General features: G+C 58.8%; 2 protein-coding genes across 2 annotated transcripts in view; both read left to right on the top strand.

Annotated features, from left to right (window-relative positions):
- The first annotated feature begins 1,082 nt into the window (after nt 1–1,082).
- SMIM33 (small integral membrane protein 33) lies at nt 1,083–3,767 on the top strand. The gene is made up of 2 exons (XM_074604290.1): nt 1,083–1,174; nt 1,695–3,767. The coding sequence occupies exon 2, from the start codon at nt 1,711–1,713 to the stop codon at nt 2,131–2,133; it is 423 nt and encodes a 140-aa protein (XP_074460391.1). The 5' UTR covers nt 1,083–1,174; nt 1,695–1,710; the 3' UTR covers nt 2,134–3,767.
- A 6,287-nt stretch (nt 3,768–10,054) lies between these two features.
- The window catches only part of PCDH12 (protocadherin 12), a 10,685-nt gene continuing 4,890 nt past the window's right edge, over nt 10,055–15,849 (top strand). Inside the window, exons 1-3 of the mRNA XM_074603535.1 lie at nt 10,055–13,524; nt 14,033–14,127; nt 15,149–15,300. Coding sequence (XP_074459636.1) covers nt 10,618–13,524; nt 14,033–14,127; nt 15,149–15,300 — 3,154 coding nt within the window. The 5' untranslated portion in view covers nt 10,055–10,617. The remainder of the gene's footprint in view (nt 13,525–14,032; nt 14,128–15,148; nt 15,301–15,849) is intronic.

Genomic DNA, 15,849 nt, shown 5'->3' with positions numbered 1-15,849 from the left:
ACAGATGTGATGCTCAGAGATTACGCCGTAGATTAAGGTTTTACCAAATCCTGAAACGAGTGCAAATTCCCAGAAGCTCTAATGTGCGGCCAAATCTCTTCTGGACACTCAGCTGGATGGGGGAAGAGGCATTTCCCACCCCGTCCTCCCCATGTGTGGGAAAGACGGAGCCCAAATACTCACCCCAGCTCATCTGCTGAGAGCCTCCAGGTAAAAGCAATGCTGTTTTGGGATGGAAAGATGGAGAGATGTGTTTCCTAACGGCTTTGCAGACATAAAGCTCTGGAGGATCCATCTTTTCTCTGCGATGTGCTCGGGGTCACCCCAGCTGGCAGAGGGTCCGACGGCCCGGCATCCCTGGACCAGGGGGATGGTACCGGCCTGCGCGCGGGGGAAAATGCTGCCACACTCGAGGGCATCCCTGCGAGCGCGAGGGGAGGGATGTGTGAGCACTGACCTGGCTCCTGCCCGCGACCCACAGCGGGTCCCAGGGTCCAGAGCTTCAAAACATCTTCAGCGTGACCCCACGGCGCTGCTGGTGGATGGTCCTCCCGCAGCAGTGGGATCCCCCTGGCAGAGAACATCAGCCCTTGGGCTGCATCATCTCATGGGGCGAGGGTCTTCCCAGCCCCTGGATACGCTTTGCCAGGCTGTGCAAAGAGCTCACCTGCAGAAGAAGAGTGATTTTTTTTCTTTTCTTTCGTTTTTTGGTTTTTTTTTTACACCCATTTCTTAACCGCATTAAATTTAAACGCCGGGTGGGTGGAAGGAGGGAAGTTTCCTGCCGTTGGGCGGCCGGGGGTTGCGTGCGTGCAGCCGAAGGGGCGGTAGGTGCTTTCTCCCCGAACAAAAGGGCGCTTGTCTTGCAGCGGGGCGAGAGGAAAGGTTTTTTTTCCGGCGAGGGTGCGTGTCAGCGAGGGAGGGGGTGGTGGCGGCGGTGATGTGGCACCGGGCGAGGTAAGGGAGCACCTCTCCTGTTCGCCAGGATGAGCAGGCGCTTCCTCCTCGGCCCCGGGGAATCCCGGGGGGGTGTGGGGCCGAGGTGTGACGTGGCAGCCTGCGAGGTGAGTCGGGCTGCACCTACGCCGGAGAACCATCCCACAGGTTCTTCTGCTGGTCCTGCCCTCAGCCTCGCCGCTGGAGAGGATGATTCCCACGCGGCAGGGACGCCCAGGTACCCCCGCAGGGCTGGGGAGGGCTCTGCCTCCCACCTCTTCCCTCTCCCCGGCTCCCACCCGTGCTGGCTCCAGTGGGATTTTTGCGGTTGCGGTGAGGGATGCCTCGGGGGGGGGTGTTTTGATGGGGTTGGGTCTCCCAGGGAGATCCCCGGGGGGTTTGGTCTTGGGTTAGCACCGTGGGGCTGGGGGCCAAGAGGGGAGGGTGGAGGGCTCCCCACCAGGGAGCAAGGGGTAGCGAGGAGGGAAGAGCCCCATGCTGAAGCTGTCCGGGACGCGGGGGTGCAGGGCATCACCTTCCCGGCTGAAGGTATCTGGGCACAATCCTACAACCCCAGATACAACCACCAAAATCTAACCCGTCCCACGAGCCCGAGGGAGGGAGCACTTACGGGACTGTCCCATTCCCCGGCAGACACAAGCGCAGGCAGGAGCTGCCGAGTAGAGGGCAGGAGGTGAGGACACCGGGTGGCCTCTGCTCGGTGGTCACCCCTTTCCACCACGTGTTCTCTGTCCCAGGTCAGCCTGCTCAGCCATGAACGCCTCTGCCCCCGGCAGCCAGCTGAGACAGCCCGAGCCCCAGGATGCCGCCGCCTTCACCCCCGTCTCCATTGTCCGGAGCATGACAAAGAAATCCGATGCCCTGCCCATGATCTCAGTGATCGTTGTCATCTTCGTCCTCTTGGCTGTCTTCATCATCCTCGTGGTGCACTACGGCCCTCAGCTCCGCACTGTCCAGATCACCCTCTATCACGAGCCCATGCCGCAGGACCTGGACAATGGGGTGCACCTCACGGACTGGAAGAAGCTGGGCTCCCAGAAGAAGCCACCTGCCCAGCCATGCCAGCAGGAGCCGGGTGGCATGGACGCGGCCAGGGTGAGCTGCCAGTGCTCCTGCAGGCATCACCTTCCCTGCGGGAGCGCTGAGCCCAACATCATTGAGATCACCTACCTGTGACAAGGCTGTGGGCCACCCGGGCAGGACTCAAGGGACCACGTCCCACTGGAAAAATAGTGACTGGGACGTTAGCTTAGCCTGAGACTCACCAGTTCCCGCACGCCGAGGTTTTAGCTCCCCAGGATTGTGTCTCTAGGCTCAGGTAGGAGGTTGAGTGTCACTGCGGTGATGCACCATCAGCCCCCAAAAGCCCAGCCGGGGGGTGCCACTAACCCCAGGCAAGAGCTGGGTCCCCAGCCCAGGCTCTGGGGCTGGGTCAGCCTGCGTGGGACAACGTTAGCACCTCTTCTGGTTTTTCTTGCCCTCGATTTACCTGTCCTACGCTGCCTGGGAGTGCCCAGGAGAGCTGCCTCGGTTCTTGCTCCAGCTGGGGAGCACTGGGCGTACGCTCGGCCCCTTGGCAGGAGCTGGAAGTTGCATCATCTGGAATCGCTTTCCAGATTAAAGGTGTTTCCACATGCGTGGTGTCCTCATTGTGCCCTTTATATGGCACAGGAGAGCCCCCAGCCCCTCTTCTCCTCCACGCCGCAGCCCCGTTCCCTCCATCATAGGGCTGAAACACTGTCCTCTCCCTGTCAGCCCCGGAAAGGAGGCAAACAGCCGGAGGAGAGGAGGCAGCACCTCAACCTTGGTGTTTCAGCGGTGGAGCCACCAGCAGAGGACAACGCGTCTGGTCTCACCGTGGAGGTGGGTGAGAGAAGAGAGGTGACACGGCAGAGGCAGGAGAGGTGATAACGGCACATCGCCCCCTCCTTGCTGTTGGATGAACATCTCAAGGTGTTGGCACCAGTGGAGAAACACGTACGTCTCTGGGCAGAGCCTGCAACATCTCTGTGCATGATGACAAGGATGGGGAGACCTGAGGTCCTCTTCATTGTGGTCGTCTTTGTTGTCCCCAGCAGCATCTGCTGTCCCTGTGCCAAGGGATGCTCTGCCCGGGGACCTGGGCACTTGGATGGTTTCAGCATTGGAAGCAGCAGGGCACGTCCCAGCTGAGGAGGGAGCGACGGTGGGGTCGGCGTAGCCAGCAATGTTGGGATTGACGTTGATGTGGCTCGGTCACCATGGGCAGAAGCTTGTTGAGGTGGCACAGAGGGAGCAGATGGAGGGGTGAAACTTCATCTGAAATTCCTTGGTGGTAGCAGACCACGGTGACCTGCTCAGCCCTGGGAGTCTTTCTGATGGTGCTGGGCATCGCTTTGGACAAGAAATTGGTCTCAGTTTCTCCTGGATCAGTGGAAGCTGGACATCAAAGCCTGTCTTCAGTGTGTGGGCTCGGAGGACAGTCCCTGGGGAGGGAGCGCAGCCTCTGGGATCACCCTCAAGGTTTGATTTTGCTGAATAGTCACAGGAGTCAAAATATGGTTCCTGCCTCTCCCCATCCCAAAACAGACAAGCCAGATCCGTGTCCGTCCTAAACCACATCCATGGCACAGACGCCCCTGTGCACTGCTGGACAAGAAACGGGATGTTTTACCTGTTCCTCCAGCTGCTGGAGGTATTTCTGACACGGCAGATGCTCCAGCATCCTTCCTCTCGCTTATTTCCAGCTTCTTTTCTCACTCACTTTAAAGCTAAGTAGTGGTTGGACTTGCTGGAAAATTTTAGTCTTTACAATAAACGTAATTTATATGACTTTTTTGGGGGGGTTGTTTTCCCTTTTGTTTTCCAGAGGTGATAGTGCATTATCAGCTTTCCCACGCCTGCGTTAGAGGAGATAAGGTCTGTCACTGCAATTGAAAACCACTGAGAGTCCCGTTGCCCTTTGCGCGTCTGCGTTGGGCTGATTTTCCATAGACTCATAGAATGCGTCGGGTCGGAAGGGACCTTTGAAGGTCACCTAGTCCAACCCCCCTGCAGCAAGCAGGGGCATCTTTAACTAGATCAGATTTTTATATGTCCCGAATTAACAAGGACCACCTGAAGAGCTAACCACCTTCCAGGGACACCTCTTTAAATGACGGATGTAAGTTGTGATAACCCAGGTGTCACCCACGCCGAGGATGAGGGCTTGCTCTGGGAGCTTAAGAGAAGCCCTTAGGACCATCACCCGGTACCCAGGTACCCACCGTGGTACCCAGGCTGGCTGCTCCGCGTCTCGGGGACACCGGCTGGGCACTGAGGTGGTGTCACCCATCCTCGGTGAACCGGCGGAGGCGTCACCCAACTTCCGTGGTTGTGTCGTTTTGGGTCAGGGAGCAGCTTGGTCCCATTCGAAGCCTTCAGTCGGAGAAACGGGGGCCTTCGTGGCAGCACCCGCTGAAGGCCAACCGCAGCAGGGAAACATCGTGTTTGCAAAGAAAAGATTAAAAACTTCCAAATATTAATAAAGAGGAAGATAAAATGGGTGGTTATTACTAAAAATCATTGATTTGCAGCTGCTGGGGAACTCGTAAAGGTCTGGTTTGTGTCCCAGCGTGCTGTGGCCTAGATCTATCACTTCTACAGAGGAGCAGCTGGGGAAACCCCCCTGTTGCCAAAAGCTTTGCCGTCGTTCAGGTATTTCAGATTGTCAAACTAAAAGCAAATATAACTGGCAGTGAACGGTGGTGCCGATGGGGCTCCAGCGTCCCCTCCCTTGGTCCCGTGCTCTGATCCTTCCGGCCCGGTCCAGTAGCGACCCTTCCTCCTGTAAGACCTTTTCCGGAAAGATCAAGTATTGAAGTCCTTGCCTTTAGAGATTTTTTTTTTTTCCCCATGTATTTCATTTGCAAACAGACATTGAGATATAACATTTTGAAATACAGGAAAAAAATTTAGACTCGTAACAACAAACCGGATCCTATCAGCAAGCGACAACCTTTTGCCAGCTTTCTCCTCCGGGAGGACACCAAGGCTTATATCCCAGCTCTGCTTCTCGCCGCTTTCTCCTACACAATGAAATGCCATTTTTACAGATTCTCCTCTTTTATATTTGGCCAACTCCACCGCTATCCGCTTATAGGATTGCTCTTTGTAGCACAAGGCTTTATAAAATACATTAAGGTTCTCGAGCGGCGGAGGCTCTGCATGCAAATTATCATAACGTCATTATTCTCTATTCAAACACTGAGCTTGTTCCAATTTATTTCCCTTATAACTTTCTTCCCCTCCTTAACAATAATCTTTTTATGAACGCGGAGCAACAATAACTCTCCTTATCACACCCTCTGCACGGGGGAGGCTCCTGGAGCACAGCAAGCAGGAGCTGATGGAGACTTTACAGTCGGTCGCCTTTCTGGAAGCCAGATTTGTGCCTTAGGGATCTTTTTAAAAGCTGCTGCATCACCTCTTAACCCTGCCCCGGTTAGGGGTTGCCTGCACCTCCTTTGATTTCCCTGCTAATTAGGGCGCTCACCTGCTGGGGGGGGGGGCGGGGAGAGGGGACAGCTACGCAACCCCTGCACGGACACAGAGGGTTTTAGCGGGGGTTTTGCGGGTGGGGATGGGGGAAGCTTTGCTTTATGATGTTGCAGCGTTGCCTAAAATTGCGCAAAAACTGAGGGGTGCAGCCAGAGCATCGGCTGAGGAGGGAGGGATGGAGGGATGGAGGGAGGAAGGAAGAGGCTGCAGCATCACCCGGTGCCTCCTTGCGGGGCCGGGAGCCACCTGAGCCCCGCTGGAACCTCTGCCTTGGGGCGAGGGTGGGCAGAGACTGCCCCCCCCCGGCCGGCGGTTCGTTGCTCGCCCGCGGGCTCGGTGGCTCTCTGCCCGCCGGGCCGGGCCAGCGCGGGGCAGCAGTGGGCTCTTGCGGCGGAGGCGGGGGCTGCAGGGGGGGCGGGCAGCGGGCCGGGACGGCGACTTCTGCCTCCCTCCGCCCTCGGTGAGGGTGCACTTGCGGTGAGTTCGCGTCCGGAGGGATGCGCCTGGTGTCGGGCTCCCCGGCGCCGGGAAGGCGCTGTTGGAGGAGGGTCCGTACGGGAATGGTGCGGCCGGGAGCGGGGGAGGGATCACCCCCCTGTACTGGGCACTATGAGGCCCCACCTCAAATACTGTGTCCAGTTTTGGGCCCCTCACCACAAAAAAGACACTGAGGGGCTGGAGCGTGTCCAGAGAAGGGCAACGGAGCTGGTGAGGGGTCTGGAGCACAAGTCTGGTGAGGAGCGGCTGAGGGAGCTGGGGGTGTTCAGCCTGGAGAAGAGGAGGCTGAGGGGAGACCTTCTCGCTCTCTACAGCTCCCTGAAAGGAGGGGGTAGCCAGGGAGGGTCCATCTCTTCTCCCAAGGAACAGGCGATGGGACAAGAGGAAACGGCCTCAAGTTGCACCAGGGGAGGTTTAGGGTGGATATTAGGAGAAATTCCTACACCAAAACGGTTATCAAACATCGGAACAGGCTGCCCAGGGCAGCGGTGGAGTCGCCATCCCTGGAGGTATTTAAAAGACATGTAGACGTGGTGCTGAGGGACACGGGTTAGTGGTGGTCTTGTCAGTGTTAGGTTGGTGGTTGGACTCCATGATCTGAAAGGTCCCTTCCAACCTAAACAGTTCTATGATTCGAAGTCTTCACTGTGATGTCAGGTGAGGTCCTGAGCAACCAGCCCAAAAGGGACCTGATCGGGGTGGGCGGCTGGACCAGGTGGCACCTGAAGGTCACTTTCAGCCAGTGTCAGCTTCTGATTTTACAGAGAAGATGGGCAGAGGGAGAGGCAGAGCCCCCTGAGAGAAGGTCCATCCACCTCCTGCAGATTTGTGCGCTCGCTGTTTGGTGTGAGAGGCTGAATCATTCCCTTCCTCCTGAGAAAGGTGCCCCCAGAGCCCCCCCAGGCAGGGAGCTGAGCATGGGGCAGCTCCTGGGCCACCTCGCCCATCCGCACCCAGCTCCTAAACCATCTAATGCACAGAGAGAGATTGAGAAAACATACTTTCTTTCTGCTGAAAAGGGAGTGAAGCCTCTAGAGAAGCAAAGCCTGTCTTTGAAGGGCTGAGAATTGGGATAGTTGAGGGGGAAAAAAAGCGTGATCCCTGGTGTAAGGGCCCCAGCTGGTGAGAAGCAGCCATGCTTTTGCTTGCTCCGTCTATGTTCGCAGCCGTCCTCCTGCTGAGGATGGCGCTCTGCGGTCCGGAGCCGAGCCTGGAAGAGAGCGTCCCACCATGGGATGCATCCTGCTGTCTACGGCCTCTGTGTCCTGCCCCCCAGACACCATCTCCCACCGCACGGAGCAGCTGCAGAGCAGAGATGAGACCAAATCCTGCCTCCCTGAACGGGCCCACAGGGTCTGGGGAGCCCTGAGCACCCTAATGAGGCCAAATCTTGGCGCGTCTTTAGTCATGCTCATTTTGTACTCTTCTCCTTTGGATGTTGTTTTTCATTATCAGATTTGGGGGGGGAAAAAAAAAAAAAGGAAGAAAGAAAATTCTCTTCCCTTCTCATTTTTATGTTGCCCGATGCACCCTGCTGGCGACGCGCAGCACAGCTCGTGCTTCCCGGCTCGCACCAAGCCACCCCAAAATGTCCAAACAAAGTCTGAAGACCTCCAGCTGCGCAGCGGAGCTCGAAATAACGTGGTTGGGCTGCTCGCGGCGAGCGCGTGGTGCCTCGAGTACAGTTCTGCGCCCCTGGGAGGTTGGGGCGTCCCCTGTGTCTTCCTCCGGAGCCGGGAGAGCAGCTGAGCTTCAGAGGAGCCAGATTTTCGCACCACTAAATAGCATTTACATCTGCTTCGGGCACTGATGGCATCAGGCAGAAGCTGATGAATGCTACCGCAATAATTGAGTGTAACTGATGCTCTTTCTGAGCTTTAAATGATAGGTTTTAGGTGCAGCTGGGGGGGATATTGTATGTTCATAGGCACAACGTTGTCTGTGAAGGTCTTGGAGCACCTACGCGTTGGAAACCTGCCTGCGTGTGCGCAGGAAAAGGGAGGATCCGCGTTCGGTTTTTAGCACCCCATCTTATTTCACTGCGCCTGCTTCTGGCAGGTCTCGGCTCCACCCCGTTTTTCTTTTCTCTTTTCTTTGCGAGCATTGCCTTGCGTCTTCCACCGAGACGCAGCCGGCGGGGTCTGCAGCTCAGCAATGCTTTCGTTGCGTCCTGCAGCCGTCCTCCCTGCGGACTGCTGATGTCCTGATGGCTCGGGGCCACGGGTCTGGTCTATAGGGATTCATTCCTGAAGCATCAATAGTAATTAACGCGTTGGCTCCTCCAGCTCCACTTCTCCTGGGCATCTGACACCGGTATCCGCACAGCCGGAGTGGGGACAGCCCAGCTGGTGGTGGGGGACGGTGCTAGGAGGGGGTCACAGCCCTCGTCTCGGTGACTGTGGCTTCTCCCAGCGCCGGGATTGTCACATCAGCCTGTCCCTACGGCAGCTGAGCAAACTGCTGCTCCAAATCCCATCTGCCTCCCTGCCTTTGGGGAGAAAAAGGAGGGGTTTGGGGCTGCAGCAGCCTAAAGGGGCTTCATCCCTCCGGCTGGTGGGGTGGGGGCTGCACTGAGTGGGGACCAGCACACGGGGGTGTTGGTGTCGGGGGAATATATCTCCTGGTGCATCAGCGCTGGGCTAAATGTGGGACACTTGGTGAGGTTGGCTTGTTCCGCAGAAGGCCCGGGAGGCGATGGGGAGAAGGATTCGTCTTGCGGGGCTCTTTGGGGAACCCCCCGCAGTTCTCCGGCATAAGATTTATTTCCTTTCCTTGGTGTTATTTCAGTGCGGTTCTTCTGTTCCTCTCCATCCCCGAGAAAGGAAGGCATAAAAAAAGGGAGGTGGCGGGATGAGACACCCCCCCCCAGAAGGAAACAGCCTTCCCACCACCCCCCCGCCCCAAAGCAGGGCCCGGGCTGGGAGACATCCGCTTCTCTGTCCGCAGCTCGGCGGGCAGCCGGCGAGCGGGAGAGCATCCCTCCGGGAGAGCCCGCGGGATGCCTTCGCTCAGCTGAGGAGGAAGCGAGAGCACAAAGCGGGGAAATGACTTGGCAAAGGTCACCTGGAGCTGGGGCCGAGCCCAGGAATAGCACCGGGTCTCCTGCGTCGTCCCTTCCTCCCGCTGTGCTGAGTGGTGGCACTGACCCACCTGGGGTGAAAGGGCTGGTCGGCACGGGGGTGGTTCTGCTTTTGCCATTCGTTGTGGCTTTAAAATTTATGATAATCAAGAAAAAAGATGAGAGCAGGGATGCTGGCGATGGAGACCCTCAACTGGGAAAAGCAGAGCTGCGAGGGGAGCAGGGAGGGATGGGAATAGGAGGCGGGTACGGGGGTATCAAGGCTGGAAAAGCAGCAGGAGAGGGACAAGCTGGGGATGGGACACTAATGGCAGGCACAGGGCTGCTGGAAGCTGCCTGGTAGACGTGGGGAGCAAGACAAAGAGGATGTGGGTGGTGGGACTCAAACCCCACCATGAGGATGCTCTGCTCTCTGTAACGGCCAGGGAAACTTCTGCAGTGACTGTCCATTGAGGACACCTCAATCACCTCGAGACCCGAATTACAGCCCAGCTTGGGGTAAGCGGGCTCCCTAGCCTGCTTAGGAGGGATACACGAAACACCTTCATGCTAGTGCAGGGCTGGCCAGGGGGTGGGCGGTACGGCTGTGCCAGGGTGGGGGCTCCGGATAAGGTGTTGAAATAAGGCAAAGAAGGGATTTGGTGGTGCAAAATCAGCGCTGGGTGAGGAGTGACCCTGGGGGTACCAAAGCAGAGCCAAGTTGGGGATAGAGCACGTGCCAAGGCCGGGGGAGCTGGCCAGGACAGACGGACGTAGGGGACGGGGAGAGGCCAGACAGGACACAGCTCGCATCTGCCAGAGGCTCCTTTCTTCCCGTGTGCCCACCCGGCCCGTGTTTGACGTGGCAGCTCTCCCAGTGACTCATTAGGTCACCGTGGTGTGTCCAGATGAAAGTGATGCAATGACATAATCAAAAGCCATATGTTGGAAAAGGTGGCATGGGCGCGTTGCCCTTTAAAACTGACGACAAAAGGCAGAGCGAGGAGCAGGGATTTAGACAAAATGAAAATAAATTGAAGAAAGTCAGGAATCGGACAGCGTGGGGAACAAGTCTTTGGGATAACGCAAGAGCAGGAGTCCATCATCGCTGGTCCTTGCAGACGTCTTCCTGAAGCAACGCCCGAGGCTTTGCAGATGGGTTGGGGACTGTCTGCAGGGATTGTGCCGTCTGTAAAAACGCGTTTTGCAGGTGACAGCAGGCAGCGGTGGTGGTGGTCCCTGCAGGTTGGAAACCCAGGGCCCTTCCACACCCCCACGAGCCCCCACCCCGCCCAGGCATTGTACCAGCCCGGTCCTCCCTTTTCCTGTAGGTGGGGTTTCCATAGGAAACACGGCTGGTCCACCTCCCGGCCCTGACCCAGCCGGACGGACGCTGCTCCCCGGCTGAAGCTGCGGTAGTGACGGTCCCCTCTGCTCTGGGCTGAGCGTTTCAGCCCGGGGAGCAGCTGGCTCTCCCGGCTGTCCCCTGGCGATGGCGGGGTGGGGGACAACAGCCGGACTCACTCGCCATTTCTCCTTCTTTCCAACTGGTGGCTGGCCCCTATGGGACTTGGGCATGGGAAAGGATGCCGAGGACTTGCAATCGCCGTAAGGACCATTGGGGGATGCGGCGGCGGGCGGGCAAGCCCGTGGTGGCGTGCCGGGGCAGTGGGGCGGTGGGCTTCGCCAGCAGCATGCTGCTGCTGAGCCGCTCCGCTCTCCATCTCCCCACCTTGTGGTGGTACCTCTTCCTCTCTGCCGATGCCCAGGAGGTGGCCACGTTCACGGTGCAGTACCGGGTGTTCGAAGAAGTGCCGCCGGGAACGGTGATAGGGATGCTGGCCGAGCACGTCGAGGGTGGCGAGAGCGGCGAAGCAGCGGATGCCTTCCAGCTGATGGAGACCCCCGGGAGGTTCCCACTGCATGTGGGGAGCGGGGACGGGGTGCTCAGCACGGCCGGGCGGGTGGACAGGGAGCAGCTGTGCCGGCACAGCGATCCCTGCTGGGTCTCGTTTGACGTGTTGGCTGCCCGAAACCTGGCTCTTATTCATGTGGAAGTTCAAGTGCTGGACATCAATGACAATGCGCCGCGGTTCCCCACGCCCGAGCTGGAGCTAGAGATGTCGGAGAGCGCATCCCTGCGGACGCGGATCCCGCTGGACCGAGCCCTGGATGCCGATGCCGGCCCCAACGCCCGCTGCTCCTACGCCCTCTCCCCCAGCGAGCACTTTGCCCTGGAGGTCGTCTCCAGCTCTGATGGGACGAGGCACGCAGAGCTCGTTGTGGTTAAAGAAGTGGACCGTGAGCTGCACTCCTCCTTCGACCTTGTGCTGACAGCCACTGACCATGGGGAGCCACCAAAATCAGGTACCGCTTTAATTAAAGTCATCGTCCTTGACTCCAATGATAACAGCCCCGTCTTTGCAGAGAGCTCTTTGACGGTTGAGGTTTGGGAGGATGCTCTGCCCGGGACCCTCCTTGTGACAGTCACGGCCACTGACCCCGACCAGGGTCCCAATGGGGAGATCGAGTACAGCCTGAGCAAGCACGCGCCCCCAGAGGTGCTGAGCACTTTTGGCATCGATGCCCGCACGGGCAGCATCATCCTGAAGCACCCGCTGGACTATGAGGAAACCCACTCCTACGAGCTGGATGTGCAAGCCCGGGACCTGGGCGCCAACCCCATCCCAGCACACTGCAAGATCCTGGTCAAAGTCCTGGATGTCAACGACAACGCTCCCGATGTCCATGTCACCTGGGCCGCACGGGTGCCCGTCCTCTCCGAAGCCCTCCCCAAAGACAGTTTCGTGGCTCTGGTGACGGCCAGCGACCCTGATTCGGGGAGCAATGGGCAAGTGCATTGCTCCCTCAGTCAAGGGTATGAGCACTTCAGGCTGAAGAGGACCAACAGCCACAGCTACGTGCTGATGACCAACGCCACGCTGGACAGGGAGCTGCGTGCCGAGTACAACCTGACGTTGGTGGTGCGGGACCAGGGTGACCTTTCCTTGGCGGTGCTGAAGCATCTCACTATCTGCATCAGCGACGTCAATGACAATGCCCCCTCCTTCGAGAAGGCCACCTATGAGGTTGCTGTTGCTGAGAACAGCAAAGCACCTGCCTTCTTGCTCACCGTCCGTGCCACCGACCCTGACCTGGGTTTCAATGGGAAAATCATCTACAGCATCTCGGACTCCTCTGCTTCAGGTCTGGTCTCAATCGACCCCACCACTGGGGATGTTTTTGCCCTCCAAGCTTTTGATTATGAGCAGGTGAAGAGTCTGGAGTTCCTGGTGACCGCGGAGGATGGTGGTCACCCCAAGCTGGCGTCCAACGCCTCCATCAGGCTGGCTGTGCTGGACCAGAACGACAACGCACCCGCCATCACCACGCCAGCGCTGGTGGGAGGCGCAGCCACACTCTCCATCCTGGTCAATGTGGAGACTGGGTGCTTCTGGGTGGTGCCTGGGAATGGGAGCACCCAAGGGACTGCAGCGGTGACCAATGCAACACTCGTGTCATGTGCCAGCACTCCCTTCCTCTTCACCATCGCGGCCAGGGATGTGGACTCTGGCATCAACGGGGCTCTCCGGTATGATCTGGTGGGTGGGGATGATGTTGGGCTCTTCATCCTGGACCCTCTCTTGGGGCAGGTCTTCCTCAACGCCAGCAACGCCAGCAGCCTCGCCGGCAGCGAGCGGGAGCTGGTGGTGCGGGTGAGCGATGAGGGGGACATCCCCCTGCACACCCTGGCCCGGGTCCGCTTAGTTTTCCGGCATCACGGGGCGTTCTCCAAAATCTCAGCCCAGGATCCTGGGTGGCTGAGCCCGGCCGTGGTGGTCGTTATCTGCCTGGCCGCTCTCCTGGGTGGGTGCCTTCTCCTTTTGGCTTTAACCCTGTCTTTGCGTAAGAAAGAGAAGAAGGACAGCATGGCCTACAACTGCAGGGAGGCAGAGGATGCCCGCAGGCAGCAGCAGCTCAAGAAGCCCCACAGGCAGATCCAGAAGACGGACATCCACCTTGTCCCGCTGCTCCGGGGCCGTCCCCGGGAGGCTGAGCCCCCCCGTCCCTGCCAGGAGGATCTGCCCAGCACAGCTACCCCCGCGGCGGGTGGCTGCCCACAGGCTCCCCTTCACCTCACCCCCACTCTCTACAGGACCCTGAGAAATCAGAGGACCCAAAAGGACTCAGACGAGCAGCAGGGGACCTTCACCCTGCCCATCCTGCAGCGCCAGCCCCACAGACCAAAAAATCCGGCGAAAGAGGCTGTGAGCCCCCTGGATGCACCACTGCACTGCAAGAGCTTGGTGAAGCCACCAGAGGGGCCCATGGGAGAGCCCCCACTGCCACCCAACCAGCCCGTGGGTGCTGGGGGACCTGGGCAGCCCCAGCCCCACCAGCACATCCTCAGGAGCCTGGTCCGGCTGTCGCTGGTGGCACTGGCGGAACAGAGCCCCACGGGGGAGTTCGCGATGGAGTCACCCCCGGTGCAGGTAGGAGATGCTCTGCGTGTTGTTGGAGGTGTGGGCACCCCTCTCACTTCCCCCCAATGCCTTCCTTGCCCGGGCCTTGCACACCGCGGGGTGGTGGGAACGTGCAACCTGATGGTCTTTGCTTGGTCTCTTCTCCCAGCCCTGGGCAGAGGTGCCCCAGCAGCAGGGGTTGGGTAGGATGAACGGCCACCACACCACGGCCAGGGTCTCCCCACACCCACCAGGACACCCTGGGAGCTGGGGGTGGAGGATGGCTGTCACGGGGAGAAGGGGACAATCCTGTGCTCGCTTCCCCAGGGGAGGGGGCAGGCAGGGAACGGTGGGCAGAGATGGGGCAGGTGGGCTGCCCGGCTGCTTGTTTCCACCCCCCCCGGCGTGGGGATGCTGAACCATCTGCAGGAGGAGGAAACGCTATAAAAAGGCCGGGGGGGTTCGGAGGGGACGTCCTGGCAGGAAGCAGCTTGAGTGGCGACCCGCCGGGGCTCAACAGGCTTTTCCTGCCTTACAGCAAATCTCCCAGCTGCTCTCCCTGCTGCACCAGGGCCAGTTCCAGCCCAAAACAAACCACAGGGGAAACAAGTACACGGCCAAGAACGGCAGCAGGTAAGGCTGGCTCTCAGCCCTTCCCTTCCCCACGCCCCGTTGCCCCGCGTCTCTGCTGCCTCTGCTTCAGCCCCACTGGCCCAAGAGCCTCCAAGGGCAGGAGACACCAGGGCAGCAGACACCCAAGGCAAGACCTCGTCGCCGGTTTTGCTGACCTGAGTTGGGGAGGTAGGTCCTCCCTTCAGGGGCTGGCTGTGCTCCTCTGGTCCTGGCTCCCCACTGGTATCCAGCAACCTCCTAGGGCTGCTCTTTGCCTCCTTCCTGGAGGTCCTTTGGCAGCTCCTTCCATACTCGCCTGAGCTCCTCCATGGCCACGAACCATCTGCCTGTCCTCGCTAGGGGAACACCGATGTGTTCAAGCGTGACGGGAAGGTGCGCTCATGAGCACAGAGGGTCCCAGCTTTGGAGGCAGCAGCAGCACAAGAGTGCGTTTTCCCACGGCTCCGGGTACCTGCTTAGAGGTGCTGTTGCCTGTTGACATGAGTTTAGGGCATCTGTCCCTGGGCCAAGAGGGAGATGCTGCTAGCAGGGATGGGAAGGACTGAGACATCCCAGCTCTGAGCTGAAGGTGTTCCCAGAGACAAACTTTATGGTGTTCCCATTAAATTATGCTATTGACATCTCTGGATGAACGCTCCTGAGGATGCCAGGGCTTCATCACTTCTTCGTCATGTCCTCCCTGTCCCGACCTGCCCAGGCCATGGGCAGACACAGCTTTCCACCTTTCTCATCACCATCTCCACCTGGTGAGGACGGAGAGGGAGGGAGAGCCGCCCTGGGGCTGCAGGGGCAGGGCTGGCCTGGGCTGCTTCTCGCCTGGTCCTGCACGAGGGAAGCTCCTCCAAATTCACGGGGAAGAGCCAGCAGCTCCCTGTTTGCGCAGGATCTCCCCACAGAAGGATAAAAACAGACAATGCCCACATCCCACCTCTGGGAAAAAGACAACCACCTTCAAAGTAATCGTCGGGGCAGGGTCGTGCTGAGAGTTAAGTGTGACCTGGGTGTTTTGGCCCCCTCGCAGGGCTGCGGGGCTGGACACTGACTGCCTGAGCACGAAGGACAGCGGGCACGGCGAGAGCGAGGCGGAGGACCGCGATTCGGAGAGTGGGTTTGAGCTTTCCGTGCCGCAGCTGGTGGGAGAGGAGCTGGAGACCCTCCTGGAGCCGCAGGCAGGTGAGGTGGCCTCGCTACCGGGAGCACGCTGGGGCTGGTGGGGGGGGTCCAGCCGTGGGATCTCCTCAAGTAACACACTGAGCCCATTCAGAAGAGAGAACTGGCTGGTCTGCAGCAAGCCAGGGGACATCTCGTCTCCTAGGGTGGCTCTGACAGTGGCAGATACTTGGGACAGTGTGTGTGGACCATCCTACGCTGCTGGTACCAGGCAGTTTACAGCAAAGGGACTTGCTGAGCTTCATGTTGGATTTTTTCATGTGTTTAATCGCGCTTGGTAGATCTTTCCTCCCATGGATGCGTCTTCTGTTGTTGAGTTGATTTGTAAGGTAGACCTCTGTTGGGGTGAAGTCCAGTTTAACTATGCACCACGTGAACCGCGTCCCATGCTGACCTGAGCCCCTTCGTTTCATGGTCTCCAGAGTGAGAAAGGTGAAGCGTTGTCCTAGTCACGCCTCTTAAAATGTTATATACCCTTTGAACCCCATCAGGCTCCTATTTGCTACCAGGCTGAACCAGTCCTGTCTCATCTCCTGTGGCCAACCTGTTACT

The sequence above is a fragment of the Larus michahellis genome, chromosome 11, assembly GCF_964199755.1.
Source record: "Larus michahellis chromosome 11, bLarMic1.1, whole genome shotgun sequence".
Classification (NCBI taxonomy): domain Eukaryota; kingdom Metazoa; phylum Chordata; class Aves; order Charadriiformes; family Laridae; genus Larus; species Larus michahellis.
Note: the sequence above shows the minus strand (reverse complement) of the source record. Positions and strands in the feature narration are given on the sequence as shown.